The 19087-nt window shown below is 34.6% G+C and overlaps 1 protein-coding gene across 1 annotated transcript in view; it reads left to right on the top strand.

Moving 5' to 3' along the window:
- Positions 1–19087, top strand: part of LOC107660689 (maltase-glucoamylase, intestinal-like) — a 52658-nt gene that overhangs the window by 9117 nt on the left and 24454 nt on the right. The window contains exons 10-26 of the mRNA XM_016450081.1: positions 843–968; positions 1734–1865; positions 2029–2145; positions 3860–3973; positions 4624–4708; positions 4803–4920; positions 5571–5742; positions 6815–6931; positions 7359–7513; positions 8381–8465; positions 11721–11777; positions 12899–13023; positions 13915–14003; positions 14665–14714; positions 14870–15043; positions 18390–18533; positions 18658–18852. Coding sequence (XP_016305567.1) covers positions 843–968; positions 1734–1865; positions 2029–2145; positions 3860–3973; positions 4624–4708; positions 4803–4920; positions 5571–5742; positions 6815–6931; positions 7359–7513; positions 8381–8465; positions 11721–11777; positions 12899–13023; positions 13915–14003; positions 14665–14714; positions 14870–15043; positions 18390–18533; positions 18658–18852 — 2055 coding nt within the window. The remainder of the gene's footprint in view (positions 1–842; positions 969–1733; positions 1866–2028; positions 2146–3859; positions 3974–4623; positions 4709–4802; positions 4921–5570; positions 5743–6814; positions 6932–7358; positions 7514–8380; positions 8466–11720; positions 11778–12898; positions 13024–13914; positions 14004–14664; positions 14715–14869; positions 15044–18389; positions 18534–18657; positions 18853–19087) is intronic.

Below are 19087 nucleotides of genomic sequence, written 5' to 3'. Positions count from 1 at the left end.
TATATATATATATATATATATATATATATATATATATCTCACACAAATGTTATGTATTGGTATATTTTTCTGGAATTTTTTTTTTAAATACTAGTATTTATTATACAGAAATATTTGATTCTTATTAGTCAGTCATAGTATTCTGCAGTCAAATGTGTATGTACACTGACCACTAACTAACTAAATAACTAACTAACTAACTAACAAAATAAATAAACAAACAAACTATATTATAAATTATAAACATTTGTGATATGTTTATTTTCTATTAAATTTACATTGAAAAAAATGTTTGAAAACATTTCTGAAATGCTTGATCTTGATTCTGATTCTGGTCATTTGAGGCATTCTCCGGTCAAATGTTTTAGTAAAAAAACCACTAAATTTTGTTATTAATGACAAATATTTTAAATTATAAGTTATAACTATTATGAATTCTAATCATGAAATACTTATATTTATGCTGTCAATTTCAGGTTATTATTGTTAACAAAAACTAAACTAAACAGAAAACGAAATAAAAACTTATTCAAAATGTTAACAAAACTGGAAATAATGGATCAGTGATACTAAAATAACTCTACTTCATGTATGTATTTATTTATTTATTGTTAAGTAGTTGTAATAAGCAGTCAGCCAGTCATTATTGCAAAATAGACACTGACATGGGAGATCAGGATCACTAGAGATGAACTTCCAACCAAACCTTCATCAATGCTAATTGAAATTAGCTCTTGCCGAAGGTTGAAGTAAAATCATATAGCCCCAGATGAGGCTTCCAGATTAGCCTGAGGGAGTCCTGTGATGTTCAGCGTGTTTAACACTGCTTTATGTGTCTCCAGCTGATTGGCAGACCTTTCATCCCTCCATACTGGTCTCTGGGCTTCCAGCTCTCTCGCTGGGACTACGGCAGCCTGGAGGAGGTGAAGAAAGTCGTGGAGAGAAATCGACAGGCTGACCTTCCGTATGTAAGTGCCAGGAACAGAAGGAGGGTCCTCACTTTGTTCTACAAAACTTGATTCTACCCTTCAAAGCTGCAGCCAAGAGCATGGAACAAAGCCTACCGATTCATGAATAATGACTCCACATATGTGCATTTTACCTATACATGCAGTTAGAAGCGTTTAGCACCTTATGTTGGGACTCTAATTGCCGAAAGATGGACTGAAGCAATTGTTTGATGTAATTCGAACAAAGAGGGCATTAGCATGTCAGGATATTACATCTCCGCCTGATTAGCATTAGAAAATTACTGGCAGGAGAATCTCACCATCTGCTGATGGTTGATGGAAGTCAAACCTTCCAGAAAAATCAAAACAGACAACAATGAATCTACAACGTTAGCATACAAAAGAGGCATCAGCCATCATAGAGACTGAAGGTGCTGATTCTAAAGGATGAGATTGCAATGTCATAATGAAATATATGAACATTAACAACCTGTTTACACTTAAAAATGAATGTGCCAAAAGCAGGTTTTCATAGCAATCTCATAGAAGAACCATTTTTGGTTCCTCAAAGAACCTTTCAGGAAATAGTTCTTAAAAGAATCATTATTTTCTTAGCATAAAGAACATTTTTGGAATGTTAAAGGTAATAAAGAACCTTTATTTTTAAGAGTGTAACTTCCATAATTAGACGTTGTGAAGCAGGATATTCAATGAGAGAACATTTTGATTTCATCTTGATTTTACCAGGACTCAACGCTGAACCGTCATTATTTTGTGTTCCAGGATGTCCAGTACACTGATATTGACTACATGGAGAACAAAAAAATCTTCACCTATGATATGGATAAATTTGCGGAGCTGCCTCAGTTTGCTGACTACATGCATGATAAAGGGCAGAAATACATCGTCATACTGGTGAGCCATTGAAATTGCAGTTTTATTTATGCTGAGGTCCAGAGTTTTATAGGTTGGCAAGTTAGTTTTGGAGTTTTGGACGAGTTTTGAGTCATACATTTCGACCCTTTGCCGAATTAGATTTTGTGGAGTTGAACATCTCAAAACTTTTTCTTCTTGGTAGGATCCTGCCGTATCCACAGGTCAAAGGATAAATGGACCCTATGATTCACTTGAGAGGGGACATGCAGCTAAGGTTTGGGTCACTGAACCAGATGGGGTAACGCCTCTACTGGGAGAGGTAAGATCCTCCAAAGATTCTCCTGATCGGGGCATTATGTTGGTTAATTGTTACTAGGGTTTGGAATTGAGAACTGGTTACTTTTCATAAAAATGACTGAACTAAATGATTTACATGCATTTGGTTTTAGTCATTTTTGTTGGACATCTGAATTTTTACACTGATGTAAACAGATAACATACTGTATTGCAATACATTGTCCTTGCTGGTTGAAATAAACAGAGTGAAAAGGGCTTGATCTGGGAACAGATGACTAATTTATTTTTGATAAATTTTTCACTAAAAAAAACAACAACTGAAAACGTCTGGAATGATTAGTCTAAAAATGTAGCTTTGCATCACAGGAATAAATACGATTTTAAAATATATTTGAATAGAAAACTGTTATTTTAATTTGTAATAATATTTCACAATTTTACGATTTTTACTGTATTTTTGATTTAATAAATGCAGCCTAATAGAGAATGGGTACTACTTAATATATAAAGTATAAATAGTTATTTAGAGATGGAGAATTGGAGCTACTTACTCAAAATAACTGAAAGACTGGAGTCATTAAGTTGAATTAGAATCAGAGCCAGACTCATTACATTTCTTACTATTCCCATCCACCTTTTTACCCATTAAATTATATTAATTACCCAATTCTACTTTGGGAGACAATTAAGTTATATTTACACATTTATTTTAGAAATGAATCTTGTGCCGTGTAAACATATGTTAGAATAGAATAGAATAGAATAGAATAGAATAGAATAGAATATTTGGAATGAAGGAGAATAAGTTAAGAGACGTCGAATACGTGAATGATTGAATGAAGAACATCATGAGTTGCCATGTGACTTGCCATGAGAGAGACCATTAATTTACCAACTGTAACCTTGAGTTAGATCATATACTGTATCAGTCACCCCTCAGGGCAAAAGACACATATCACATGGCAATAATATCACTTGTGATTATTTAGCCGATTAGGCACAGGCAAATGCTAATTGCTTTTTTTATGGTTTTATTTCAGGTCAGTGTTTGCATTGATTTTGCATTAGAGTTTAATATCATGCTTTCATGCAGCTCAGAGCCATGAGAGATGAAAAACAGAAAAGAACTCAAGAGGGAATGGAAATGCCAGTGGCTTAAAAACTAAAAGACATACAAGGAAACATGTAGAAAGACCGTTTTTTTCTTTTTTCTTTTCTTTTTTGCAGTGCTAAATGTCATCTGTGACCAAATGGGTTGTTAGTGGGCGAATTTCTTAAAACAAGGGCATTTTACCAAAATAACCAAAGGAAATAACAAATATTTGAAATAGATAGATAGATAGATAGATAGATAGATAGATAGATAGATAGATAGATAGATAGATAGATAGATGGATAGATAGATGGATGGATGGATGGATGGATGGATGGATGGATGGATGGATGGATGGATGGATGGATGGATGGATGGATGGATGGATGGATGGATGGATGGATGGATGGATGGATGGATGGATGGATGGATGGATGGATGGATGGATGGATGGATGGATGGATGGATGGATGGATGGATGGATGGGATGGATGGATGGATGATGGATGGATGGATGGATGGATGGATGGATGGATGGATAGATTATATTTATTTATTGATTTTTCACTTTTTTATTATTTTTTTATTTTATATATTATATTACATTTTTATATTATTTTTCATTCATTCCGTTGTGTCACAGGTCTGGCCAGGGGAAACCGTGTTTCCTGACTACACTAACCAGGCTTGCATTGATTGGTGGGTTGATGAAATTTCGCGTTTCCACAAGGAAGTCAAGCATGATGCTCTCTGGATTGTAAGTAATCCGCAGAGATCATTACCCGTGAGCAAATATTGAACCTAATCGTTTTATGACTTGGTGAAAAGGTCACGAAAGGTCATGAAAAATATTCACCGATCTCCAACTTCCTACAGAGTCTCCAAAATCAATACTATATATGTCACTGCATCAATATGTATTAATCATGATATTCAAACACAGCAAAGCTCTATAAACATCTGATCTAAAATACAATATAAACCGCAAAAGCTTTTAAGTCAACATGAAATCAAAATCGACCTTGCTTACAGTAGTAATTCATCAATCTCCTATTAATTTTGATTCAATTCATTTGTATAGCGCTTTCACAGTACATATTGTTTCAAAGCTGCTTTACAGAATATGTATGTTTCAAATATTACAATCAAGCGGCGACTGTGTCAAAGAAGAAACTCATTTTACACCATCCAATCAATTCCTGATTGATAAAATCAAGTCCTGCCCTACAATTTGTTTTGCTGAATATTCTGATTCAGAAATGCGTCACATTATAAAAAGTAAAATGGTTGCAAATGCCATTTCATGTTAACTTTAAAGCCTCCCTAAAGGGTTTTGCTTTAATCTTGAGACAATTATTAGGGAGATGAATTAGGGAGTGCTGAACTAATTTCTGTTTTATTTCTAAGGACATGAATGAGGTGGCCAATTTCATCAAGGGAGGCATCAAGGGCTGCGCTGATAACAAACTCAACTACCCTCCATTCACCCCATGTGAGTCTCGAATGCATCTACAGCTAGACTAATTCATAGCTGATGCATTTCATCTGTATACATCCATCTTCTTCATTTCCATTCGACTCTACAGGTATCCTTGATGACCTGATGTACAGTAAGACCTTATGCATGGATGCTAAACACAAATGGGGGGACCACTATGATGTCCACAGTCTCTATGGGTACTCTATGGTTCTGGCTACTGACAAGTAAGTGTTTTGCAAGCACCTGGTTTATTTACGTTGCAAAAAAACATGGTTAATACTGCATAGATTGTTTTTAATAAACCAATTAAAGATCTAGGTCACACTACATCTTTGAGTTTTTTTTTTTGTATTGTACACCAGGATGCATATTTTTCCTCTGAAGCACTGCCTTTAGAAATATGATTCACATTTATTTATGAGTAAATAGAGATAGATAGATAGATAGATAGATAGATAGATAGATTGATAGATGTGTTTGCTGAATGTGGGACAGTACACGACAGGTGTGAGTCAGTCACAGCAGTATGGCCTAACTAACCCGTGACTAACGTATGGCCAGTATTGTCATATGGCAGGATGTTCTCCTCAAAGGGGGGTGAAGAGAGTTAAGTTGTATCATGATTGTTCCTTTTTTTCCCTCCTTTTATTTCCAGCAGGAAATCTGTTTTACTCATCTTGTAATTTCTACATCATTGATTTGTTCCACTCTCGTTCCTCTACTCCCCCTCTCTCATTCAGCTTAACTCCCACATGTGTGTTTGTCATCTCTGTGCTTTCCTAGGCCACCCAACGGCGTTGTGTCTTTTTAATACCATTGTTTTATTGTGGTGCCAACACTCCCTATGCATCTAATATTGTGTTTTTGTTTCCAGGGCGTCAAAAGCAGTGTTTGGGACAAGCCGTTCCATGGTCTTTACCCGCTCCTCCTTCCCCGGGGTGGGCAAGTACTCTGGGCACTGGTTGGGTGACAACGGCGCCAACTGGAATGACATTAAGTGGGCGATACCCGGCATGCTGGAGTTTAACCTCTTCGGAATCCCTTACGTAAGTGGTTTGACTCCAGACGAAACATCTTTTCCAACATGGGTAATTGATGGTAGACACCAGTCTGTCTTTGTAACACAACAGCCCCACTGAGAGACATGGAAAGCGTTTGGAGAAAGCTTTTGGTTTTGATTGAGTTTCCATGAAATGCAATGAGAAATTGAATGGGCATTCGGACTCCGTGTTCAGGTTGAATTGAGTTAACATTGACTGGCCGACTCAACAGTCAGATCCAATGAATTTATCATGGGACGGACGATGTAAACTTTTATTGCTGCACAATATTACCTGATAACCAAGCTTATTGTGATTTGTATTTTGGGGTAAATCCTGTTATTTTTATTATAATATTTTATAATTTTTTATAATTGAAATGTTTTATTATTATTATTATAACAGTACATAACTGGTGCATATTGCCCAGAGGTTGATCTAGTTCTCCCTTATATTGCATTTTTATTTAATTATCAACTGTTATTAAGATTTTTCTCAGAAAATTTCAAATGGGAACTAAACCTAGACACAAATACAGTAAGAAGATAAAGCAAAAACAAATAAAATAAATGTGGATTGAAACTCAGTTTGCCTTGATGAGAAATATTTGTTCTTACTGAGATTTCTCACTTTTGACTGCAGACTTTGGAGTATTTTAAATATCAGGAGATTCTCATATTTGGCTCATTCAAGTATAAACTTTGCTTCTCAGAAAATTCCGTGAGGTATTCAAATGAGTCACTAGTATAATTCGTAAAAGTATAAAGCTATAAAATATTACCAATAAAACATTTTATTAAAACTTTAGAATATAGACATTTTAATGCTTTTAATTGCAGAATACAGACTTTGGTATTTTGGTAAATATGAACACAATCTGAGACATTTTTGATCTCTTCTGATACTCCAGGGAGACGCTTGTCAGACTACAAGTGTCTTTTTCATATATAAAATACTGGAGTCTCTGCTTAATCTCCATTTAATTGCCTTGCTTTTTTGGGGAAATGGTTGAGATAATAAAGAGCAATTTTTTTCCCTCCTCTGGAGAGATACTGAATCTCATGATGTTATTCTGTAGATCGGTGCGGACATCTGTGGGTTCTTTGACAACTCGACGGAGGAGCTTTGCACACGTTGGATGCAAGTGGGTGCATTCTACCCCTTCAGCCGTAACCACAACGCGCAAGGTTATGCAGTACGTATTGCCATTTAAATACTCATAAACATTCAGTCTCAAAGTGTACGAAGCATCATCCTCTTCAAACATCTGTGCTACGTGTTTCTAGCCCAACGGCAAGGCTCTGAATTATAAACGTGTCCTCTCTCTTTAAATGCTATTTGTAGAAGATTTATTTCTCTAATCATTATTGTGAGATTGGCGTGAGAGAAGCAATCAGACCTCCGGAGAGAGAGTTTGAGAGGGCAAATGAGGATGAATGGAAAATTATATTCTTGGTGAAATTAAATGAATAAGATTTGACCTTTTAGTCGGAGAGTAATCATTCCACGGCTGTCTCCACGACCGATGGCTCTCCGCCATGATGAACATATTATGAGTATCCACACAGTAAAATCCATTTCTCTCTTTGATCATCAGCTTACTCTCCCTGACTTTCTTACAGGACCAGGACCCTGTAGCATACGGCATTGACTCTCTCGTGGTGACCACCTCCAGGCATTACCTGAACATCAGATACACCCTCTTGCCGTACCTCTACACTCTGTTCTACAAGGCCCATGTTAACGGAGAGACCGTAGTGCGTCCCGTAATGCACGAGTGAGTTCAGAAGCACATGCAGTGCAACAGTTTTAGCCTCAAAAAACAGCAAGTGTTTGTTGTTGGTTCTGTTTATGAACTTCAATTATTTCTATATGAGTTCTCTCAGAGGTGTGTGTAGAACATAACACTATATATATATATATATATATATATATACTTAGTTTAATTCATCTTAATTATATTAAGTAAGTGCACTACCATTCAATTTTTTTTTTTCAAGAAATAATCCTCTTATTTGGCAAGGATACATTAAATTGATCAAAAGTGACAGTAAAGATATTTATAATGTTACAGACAATTTCTGATTCAAATAATAGCTGTTCATCAAAGAATCCTAAAGAAAATGTTATGTTTTCCACAAAAGTATGAAGCAGAACAACTGATTTCAACATTAATAATAATAATAATAAATGTTTATTGACCAGCAAATCAGTATCTTAGAATGATTACATAATTTCTGAAGCACCATGAGACACTGCAGACTGAATTAATGGCTGCTGAAAATTCAGTTTTACTCATTAAAAAAATATAAGATACTTCTTTCAAAAACATTTGAATGTTTGAATTTTTCTAACTTGTAAATTGTACTACTGCATTTCCTATTTTCAATTAGATTAACAATCTAATCAAATATTTTTACAGACTTTTGTTTTGTTTTATTTTATTTTGGTATGTTTTGTTTCATTTTGTTTTGTTTTGGCATAACATTTGGTATTGTCTTTCTTGGCATGTTTTGTCTTGTATTGACATATTTTGTTTTGACATGTTTTTTGTTTTGTTTTTTTTTTGTTTGTTTTGGAATGTTTAGAATGCTGTATTAACCATTCAGGAACTGCTTTATAAGATTTGCTTCCTGCTCTGTAGGTTCTATTCCGACATTGAAACCTGGGCAGTGCACAAACAGTTCATGTGGGGAGCACATCTTCTCATCACACCTGTGCTGGATCCTGTGAGTACACACACACACACACACACACACACACACACACACACACACACACACACTGTTGTATGACTTCCTGTGGGCCCATGTGGACAACCTCCTCTGGGACAAATGTGAGGAAGATGAGACTCTTTCCCACTCTTTTCATTTCCATCGCCTTTTCTCTCTTTCTAATGAGATCGTCGACCTCATTATGAAGAAATTAGAACTGAATATAGATCGCGGCCATGTGAAAATGGGTGATGAATTGTTTGAACAGTCTAATGTGGCTTCATGCATTTTATCAAGAATATGACTGATTCAGACTCTTCAAGTTCAAAGAGCTTCCCACGAGAACACGGCAAAAGGCCCGTTTTGAGAAAGTTTGATGCACATACGTCAAGAGACGCCTGTGTTGGGGTTATTCAAATCTTTAGAGACCGTATGTGATGTAAACACTTCAATCAGCTGCAAAATCCATATGCATCAGCTGCATGAAAGATTATGATAATTTCTGGACCATGTGGTACGAAAAAAAGTGTAAGGTGCTATAACAAGTTGCAGGGAAGAAAAACTGCTGTTGTTTTTCATCTTGCAAGCATTAAATTAATGACACCCAACATCTAACTTGCAAATCAGTTGAACTTTGATCTTCTCAACAAGGGTTTTGACTAGGGAAATCTATTCCCACGTTCAGATTTTTTTATCATATTAGCCATCTTTTTTAAGTGCTCAAATGTTCTGCTTCATCTTCACACTCTCAATTAAAGAGTCAGGTATGTTGGTGCGCATCAAAAAGGGAGGAGCCACCACTGTGTGGAGGTCAGGACTGCTTTCAACTCCAAAAAAACTGTAAAAAAAAAAAAAAGTTATCTTGTTGTCTATATCGCCGGGCCCAAAGAATGACTGATAGTTAAATCGCAGGTCTATGGCTTTGAGAATGACAACACAAGATATATATGCTTAAGAAGATCAGACAAGTTTTACTAATTCTAAAATTATAAGATTATATTTGCATTTTTCTATACACTACCATGAAAAATTGTGGGTTCAGCACGATTTAATAATAATAATAATAATAATAATAATAGGATGCATTCAATTAATCAAAAGTGACAGTAAAGGTTTTTATTATGTTACAATTTATATAATATTTATATATATATATATATAAATATATATATATATACAAACAAAGCAGCAAACCAGCATATTTGAATGACTTCTGAAGGATCATGTGACACTGAAGATTGGAGTAATGATGCTGAAAATTCAGCTTTGATCACAGGAATAAATTACATTTAAAAATATATTAAAATAGAAAAGAGTTATTTAAAATTCTAATAATATTTCACAATATTACTGTTTTAATGTACTTTTGAGCATAAGTGACTTCTTTCAAAAACATCAAAATCAACCTTAAACATTTGAACAGTAGAGTATGTATGTTTGTATGTATGTACAGTATGTATGTATTTATTTATGTTCTTACTTTTATTTTATTTTAATTGTTTTTAATAGTTACCCCTAGGATTAAGTTAAAACGGAACAAAAGAAACATCCCATGTACCTTTCACTAAGTAATATATTTATTAGCCATTGGCTGTTTATATTTGCTATATGTTTATATTTACAGTGGCTTCAAACTTGGCTCAGTCAGTCAGATTTTAGAGTCATAACTATCCCTTGTAAATATTTTGTGTTAAAAACAGTTGTGCGTTTTTTTTTTCAAGATTCTTTGATGAATAGAACATTCAAAAGAACAGCATATATTTGAAATAGAAAACATTTGTAACATTATAAAATGTAAAAAATGTAACAATTTGTTCGATACACATGCATACTGAACCGAAAGACTCATACCGAAGTTTTTTTTTTGTTTTTGTTTTGTAACTTTACACTGAAATTTTAAATCGAGGATAGACTGTTTGCATATATCTTTTTTAGTCAACTTTGCGTAAATAACCACCAGTAATATTTCTTCAGATTTGGAGATATTTGGATATCTTGTGTTATTTTATTGTGAAAATGAATTTGAGAAATAATTCTCACTCACATTTATTCTGTAGATCTCTTTCAACATCCTGCAGTTGTGTTTGAGAGAGTTGTTTGAGTTCCGCTTCATGCAGACAGACCCTAACTGGTCCAACTTCTTCTATAATAGTGAACAGAACAAGGTGAGCAACTACTAAGACAGTCATAATGGACATGTCTATTTTATCTATAAATCCATTGATTTGATCATCTGTAGTTTCATATTAACACTTCCAAATGCTGTTCTTTTTTACTTTCTATTCATCAAAAAATCCTGAGAAAAATATATCACGGTTTCCACAAAAATATTAAGCAGCAAAACTTTTTTCAACATTAATAATAAATGTTTCTTGAGCAGCAAATCAGCATATTTGAATGACTTCTGAAGGATCATGTGACACTGAAGATTGGAGTAATGATGCTGAAAATTCAGCTTTGATCACAGGAATAAATTACATTTAAAAATATATTAAAATAGAAAAGAGTTATTTAAAATTCTAATAATATTTCACAATATTACTGTTTTAATGTACTTTTGAGCATAAGTGACTTCTTTCAAAAACATCAAAATCAACCTTAAACATTTGAACAGTAGAGTATGTATGTTTGTATGTATGTACAGTATGTATGTATTTATTTATGTTCTTACTTTTATTTTATTTTAATTGTTTTTAATAGTTACCCCTAGGATTAAGTTAAAATGGAACAAAAGAAACATCCCATGTACCTTTCACTAAGTAATATATTTATTAGCCATTGGCTGTTTATATTTGCTATATGTTTATATTTACAGTGGCTTCAAACTTGGCTCAGTCAGTCAGATTTTAGAGTCATAACTATCCCTTGTTTTGTTTTTTTTAAACACACACACACACACACTATTGCTATCTTAAAGTCACTCATGGCTGGGTCTTCGGTGCACAGTGCTTTCAGCTTGATATGAATATCACATTCGAGTGCCACCATCTGAAGTGTACAGTGGGTTTTCCCTCAGGCACAGGGATGAATAATCTTTTCTTTTGGTTTGTTTGCTGCTTCGCTTTCTGTCAGCTTCTTATTCTCCGATATCCCGCTCATATTTTCTTTTTCTGAAGCTTGAAAAACCATGACAGGAGGACCATACCTCTCCGAAAAATCACCACCCTTGATGTTCTGCCCAGTAGTTTAATGAATAATGCTCATTATTAAACCATCAAAATAATGTCTGTCATAATGTTCAGCTGATTTTCCTGTTTTTTATTGTTTTAGGGTGTTGAATTGGTGGAGGCCTATATTCCGGATGCCATCTGGTATAACTTTGAGACGGTAAGACCATCCTCTCTTGCATCTGTAAATAATGGCAGAATGTTAATTTTGGGGTGAACTATTCCTTTCAAATCTGCTTGAAACCACCGACTTGTTGTTGCTCTGGTGAGTCAGAGGCAGAGGTTTTCGTTTAAGCCTCTCTAGAGTCTGGTTAGTGCTCTAAGAGCCAGATTAACTAGCACTGATCAGATCACTGATAGGATCGGTCCTTTGCATCTGTGTGTTGCACGTCTCAAAACGGGTCGATTACAGAAGCTGTGATTGGCAAAGCAGGTCTTGAGTGACCCTGGAGTTTGATGGAGAGGAGCAACATGGAGAACCTGATTGGATCTGAAATAACTTATGGATAGAGCGGAGACTCAGTGTCTGTCTCGTCGTCTTGGCATTGACCTAGTCACACAGTAAGAGAGAGGGGTGAGGGGTCTCGAGCTAGAGACGGGTAATGCAGGCAGTGTGAGGTGAAAAGCATGCTGAAAGTAAGTCTATCTTAAGCTCAGTTTCTGCTGAAATATTATAGAGACTACTTATTGTTATTACTGTAAAATCAATCATCAATATGGGATCTCTGTCAAACAGTGTAAGAAGCTTTCAGAAAATCCTTGTCACTTTATGGAATTGTATTATTTTATAAAAATGTTGGTGAATACCAAGTTATCAGCATTTTGTTGTAGTAATTGTATAGTTTGGCAGAAACTATGACTCTGTTCCTAAATCTAGTAAGCTGTTGATTATGCATATTTTTGAATCGATACTATATAGAGTATAATATATATTTTATATTATATTTATATTTGAATCAATACAAAAATTATTAAAGAGATAGTCACATGACGCACAAACAAATACAATATATTTTAATATATTTTTAGTGTTTTATTTTGATGTTGTTATTTTTTTTATTATAAAATGTTTATGAAACCCCAGTTTGGAAAACCTTGATGTAACGTAATGTTTAATGCAATTCATGTTGTCAAGAACAACAAATGGAACATATTTTTTATTTTCAGTATGGAACAATATTAGCCTATTTAATTTTTTTTTTTTCATTTTTGTCCCCTCCCATAATACAATTCAATACATAAAGGATATATTTACATTGTGATTTTTGTTTTGATTTATAGGGGGTAAAGATTACAGATCGCAAAGCAACAATTAACATGCACCTGCCAGCTGATAAAATTGGTTTACACCTGAGAGGCGGAGGCATTCTACCTGTACAAAGACCAAACGTCACAACTACATACAGGTAATGATGGGAAACTCAGAAAGCGTACCTGAAAATACATACAGCCTTAAATGACTAAAAAGCTTATTTTAAATTATTGCACTGTCACTAAACTCTGTCTATGAAAATACAGCCAATCCACTGTCAGGGAGTCCTGTAGCCCCGCCCACTTACATTAAACACATCTTAATGTCAAATAAAAACGTATCTGCTGCTTTTTATAGATTGTATTATAGTGTTTTAAACAAATACGTGATGTGACATGTGGCCAAGTATGGTGACCCATACTTGGAACTAGTGCCGTGGTATTCTTTGAATTACCATAGTATATGAATATGACAATCATTCAGTACTTGTTTCACAGCATCACTATAAAGTGGTTAATATTGCAAAGTGAGTTTATAATACCGAGAACGGAAAAATATTGAAATGTTTGAAACCTGCGTCAGTGTTTCGAACATTTATCTTTTGTTTATTATTCCTCTCAGAGGTAGTTCTGTGTTTTCATTCATCTCATTCCTGTTCATCTGCATGAGGCCTGAGTTTCTATTTAATGTTAGGAAAATTGTTTGAATTTCTCTCTGTGTTCAATAGCTATTTATTTTATAATGCTTTATTTCCCACTGACTATATTACACCTTCAGCAGTAGAAATGGAAATGCACTGTATCCCTTAAAGTATCTTTTGGGGTGCTTTAGCATTCAAAGTAGGGGGTGATAGACGAATGCATCACAAATACAAGGTGAAGTACAAGCTATTTAAAATTCATCCGGCTCTGCTGTACGGTGTCTGTGACATCTTATTCACAAACAAGAATCCCATCTGAACTTCAAAGGATCCGTTTTCTACCTGCTCTTCAGTTTCTGGTAAAAAGTTGTACATTTGTGTGATGAAATTTGTGTGTTCCCTCAGCCGGCTTCATCCCATGGGACTGATCATCGCACTTGATGACAACAAGGCTGCGTCAGGCGAGCTATTTTGGGATGACGGAGACTCTCGAGGTATTTTGGAGGAGCTAGATATGAATTAAAAGTTGTTGTTTTTTCTCCTACAATTCACTGTCAGAAACAAAAAATCTACCTCATACATGGCTCAATAACAAGAATGTTTTTTTGTTTCTTTTTTCCTGAAAGCCAGGTTGAGTCAGAAGTTCAGATTTCTACTTATATTTCTTTTTTTTTTCTATCTCTTTTTTGGCTATTTTTTTAATCAGAACAAAATGTATTTATGTTTCATTAAAAGTAAATTTACTAAATAATAATAATAAATAAAAAAATACATTTATATAAGATTTTTAATTTGCAAGGACAGCTGTGATTTAACCTTATGACAGATATTAATTCATAGAGTTAACACACATTTTGCTTGGATGCATCCAAGACTTGTAATTTTAAATTAGCAGATTTTGCAACATCAAAATGTTCAATAAATTAACAATAATAAAAAATAAATGTTTGAGTTTGCAAGGCATAAAAATACATGAATTTGAGCAACGAATGTAAGCAACACTGGCTTGAAACTCTTTCAAATTGGTCACAGGTTCATACTTCTTGTTATCTTTTTGAAGCTAAATGATGTTTCTTGGAAAAACAAATAATACTTGTGTTACTCACATTGAAGTTGATTTGTCTCTCATAACTTTTCCTTCTGTCTGTTTCTTAGATACCGTTTCATCCGGTGTTTACATTCATTACCAGTTTTCTGTGGCTAATGTACGTCATCCTAATATCACATTTTCTGTCTGTTTGTTTTTTTAGATTGCATTACATTGTATGTCCAAAGCACGTTTAAGTCATTTTTAAATGGCATCTATTACAAAAATCTGTAGTAATATCTTTTGTTTGTTTTTTTTTTTTGGCTGGATCAGGATGTTTTGTCAATGCAAGTTGCCCACAATGAATACACGGATCCAAACAACTTGAAGTTTGAGAAGATCACAGTGATGGGAGTGAACACCGCGCCCGCTCTCGTGCGCGTGTCGGATGGCAACACTGTTATCACTCTGAATGTGTCCCAGATTAATCACGATTCTTCCACGCAGGTAATCATAGTTTTTCTTAATATTTTGAATAAGATTTAATTTTTTATAGTTTCTGCTGTTGTGTTCATTTTATTTAAAGTTTTAGTAATTCATTTTTTTTCTTTTTTCTTTTTTATTAGTTTTTGTTGTTTTTAAATGTCTATATAGATTTAGGTTTTATTTCAACTTTAGTTATTTTAGAAAACTAAATGAAAATCAGAAATGTTGCCTTGGAAACTAGCTGAAGTAAAATAGTTTTTTAAATATTTTATTTATTTTATTTTAAGTAATGATTTTTTATGGTTTTAGGTTTAGTTTGAGTAACTACAATAACTTTGGTTTAAAGCCATTTATAGCAATAGTCAAAAGTCACTGTGACAGTCAGTTCACCTCAAACATTAAAAGAAAAAAATATATATTAAAAAAATGTAAATATTTAATTAAAATTATATTTTGCGGACATTATGTAATTTTTGTTACTTAATTAATTAATTTATGTATTTGTTTATTTGTTTGTTTGCTATAAGGAAGTAATGAAAACCACCTTTCTCAGATTTTTTTTATTTTTTTCATTAAAAATAATTTAAATATAGTGTAACAAAAAACACCATGAACTATGCTTACATTTGCATTTGCATGCTTAAAGTTTTGGACTTTTGTAACGACAGTAACATTTGTATTGTTTTTTGCATTGTAATAATATTTATTACAATTTCACACTGTAATTACATTTTTTTTGCATTACAGTACTAAATAATACAGAAGTATGCAAACATACATGATGCACTGCAACTGAAGTTAAAAATGAAAGCCAACAGCCAAATAAATGGACAGAAACCTCAATCTAATATTTCCATTAAAGCCAAGGTTTTCTCAACAAAAAAACATCTGAAAAAAGCAGTCCTTCAAAGGGCTTTACAGAAGTCTCAGAAATGTATTAACTAATTTGATATTCGGAGAACATCTCTAAACGAAGTGAAAAATGAAAAAAAAATCACAGCCGACGTAACGTAATTAGGACTGTGAGCCAGTCCGACAAACCATGTCCACAAAATGGAGCCTGACTTCTGTTTAATACGGAGCAGGATTCCCTAGGGTACCAGCAGAGGCCCTGTCATTCCAAGTGAGTGTCCAGGGATGCTCACGGACCAGAGATTGAATTTGTCAGGGCTCTCAAAAGCACACATGCATTAGCCTATGATGAAGGACATCACTTTCTCCCAGAGCTCAAGGTCTTGGAATGACAACATGAGGACGTGCGGACTTTGGTCTTAAACTACGCTTGACACATTAATGTCAGCTGCTGTAATTTATGGCACGTCCGCCAACTAATGCAAACGCAACAGTGTTTGTCATTTTTGTCATCCACGTCCTTTAACTAGAGGCATCATCGGCGCTGGCTAGGATTCTGACGTGAATACACCTGCTGTCTTTTGTGTGATATGGAATGATAAAGAGGCCAAAAGTATTTAAATGGAACATGTGAAATTTGACCGTGTTTATTGAAATTTGTCCATAATTTATTACATGTCATAGGCACTGACTAGGATTCTGATGTGACTATACTGCTGTCTTTTGTGTGATATTAAAGTATGGAAGGCTATAGCGACCAAAAGTCTTTAAACGGAACGCATTAAATTTGACTGTGTCAACACGCACGGTTTGTCTGCATAAATGTGACAACGCACAGCAGCCAATGAAATTTCTGCATTTCTGCATACTTATACAAAACTCTGACGTCATGTTTATTCATGAAGGATGCCGTAATACACTGGTATGCACGCATGCAAACATCAGATATATTATTTGTTCATGGGGATAATGCATCAGTATGCTGTTTGTGATGTCAGTCTATTGTCATTATTTGTCATGTCCTTTTTAGTTGTTTAACATTCCTTCTGAGGTAGAAAAGCCTTAATTTACATTGTAGTATGGATGCACCGATACCACTTTTTCCAGTACTAGTCTGATACCGATACTTTAATTTTTTTGTACTCGTCGATACCGATACCGATACCTGTATTTTCATAGCATTTGTCATTTTTAAAAATATTGGGTACAGATACCAAAAAAAAAAAAAATGTTAGCTGGCTTAATTTAGTAAACAGATTTATTTCAGTTATTTTCACACTTAATTATACCTGTTAAAATGTATTGTACAAGCTTTTGCTATTTTCACTGTTCATGTTATTGCTCTATGGTATTTCATCTTTAATTTATTGGCGCATTAGAGCTGCTCCATTGAAGCGGCTCAATACTGTAATCACAAGATTTTTTTCCTGTAATAATGCAGTGAATCACTCGTTATACATACAGTAAATCTTGTAACAGCGATGAACATATTTTCTGAAATATGACATATTCCAAAACGACTCATAAATTGCAAAACACTCATGCAAGCAAAACATGCGCAACGCACACACACATTTGAATTTGTGTGGAATACGAGAGACACGTATAGCCTAGCGTATTTCAGACAGGCTGCTATTTTCACGTTTAAAATAAATGTTGCTTATAGTGAATGCCCTTATAATTTTTTTGCATGTTTTATATTTACGGTTTAGTTTTAATCCAAATGATGCGTGTGCCTAAGTGAGCGAACAGCAATCAAGATCATGCAACAGAAGTGTACTCTCTTTCTCTCTCCCGCTCTCTCTCTCTCCTTACGGTCAAAGTAACTTTTGTGACTTGTGCATTGTTTTACTTGCTTTTGACACATTGTGGTATCGGCTTTTAGTATCGTAGAATTTTTATGAGTACGAGTACGAGTGCAGGAGCGTAGTATCGGGCCCGATACTGATACCAGTATTGGTATCGGTGCATCCCTACATTGTAGCATTATTTTATTTATTCTAACACAGTAGATATAAGCAATCCCGCAATAAACTAAAGAAAGGATTAATATGTGAGTAAATCTAAAGGTAAATTTGATTTCAAACATGGCCAGAATGTGCATGCATTGAGAGACACATTCAAATCCGTTGTCTTAACATGGTAAAACTGTGCATCTATAAATGTACTAATAAACACAGCGAACACTGACACCCTAAAACGGCCAGTGTTTGTGTGTGTCTACGCAAATGAAACATGTTTAAAATTGACAAACAGTGTGTGTTGACACAGTCAAATCTCACGCATTCCATTTAAAGTATTTTGGCCCCCTACTGCCTTCCATATTAAAGGGGTCATGAAACTGAGAATCAAATCAAAATGTTCTGACATCACGATTTCCTCTTTTATGTAATCAAGGAGGCGTTCTGAACAGCTCATGTCTGTCCACCAATCACAAGAGCCATAATGCTGTTAGGTAAAGAAAATCTGTTAGGTCTACTGTTAGGTAAATCATTGGCTGTTTTTGGTCTTCTAGGTGCTACATCTGGAAAATCTGGAGCTGGATCTGGGGAAGGACTACACAGTCAACTGGGAGTCCAAAATCTCTGTAAATATTGATTGCTACCCTGAAGGGGATGAAAATCAGGCCAAATGCGAAGCCCGCGGCTGCATCTGGGAGGTCAGAGAGACGATATTCAGTATTCAGCCCTGTCATTTTCAAATAGTCTGTACTCTGTATACAGAAAGTGAATATTTTGCTGTAACATTTGCTGTAACGTAATTGCTTTTATTCCCTTTTGTAGCCATTAAGTAATCCTCAGTGTTATTACGCCGAGAATCACGGCTACATCACCAGCAACAAGGTTGAGACGGCAAGTGGCATCACTGTAGATATAGACCGCAATACCGAATTCCCAAGTCAGCGGTCTCGATCTCGAGACATCAGCAAGCTACGGGTGGATATCACATACCTGAGTGGAAGAAGCCTACGTTGGAAGGTATGCTTTCCTAAATTTAGGATTACGACCAAGATAATGACTGAATACACAATTTACATTTATGCATTTGGCAGAAGCTTGTGGAGGTTAAAAGAGGTTCCTTTGGCAATAATGCAGCAGTTTTACAGTAGTTATTTAAAAAATATATTATTATAATTTTTTTTTCAATTAACACCAACATTTAAATTAATAAACTATTATCAGAGGTTGCTAATTGTAATGACAGTATAATATA

Source organism: Sinocyclocheilus anshuiensis, unplaced genomic scaffold (genome assembly GCF_001515605.1).
Source record: "Sinocyclocheilus anshuiensis isolate Anshui unplaced genomic scaffold, SAMN03320099.WGS_v1.1 scaffold948, whole genome shotgun sequence".
In the NCBI taxonomy this organism is placed as follows: domain Eukaryota; kingdom Metazoa; phylum Chordata; class Actinopteri; order Cypriniformes; family Cyprinidae; genus Sinocyclocheilus; species Sinocyclocheilus anshuiensis.
This window is presented reverse-complemented; position numbering and strand designations above follow the sequence as displayed.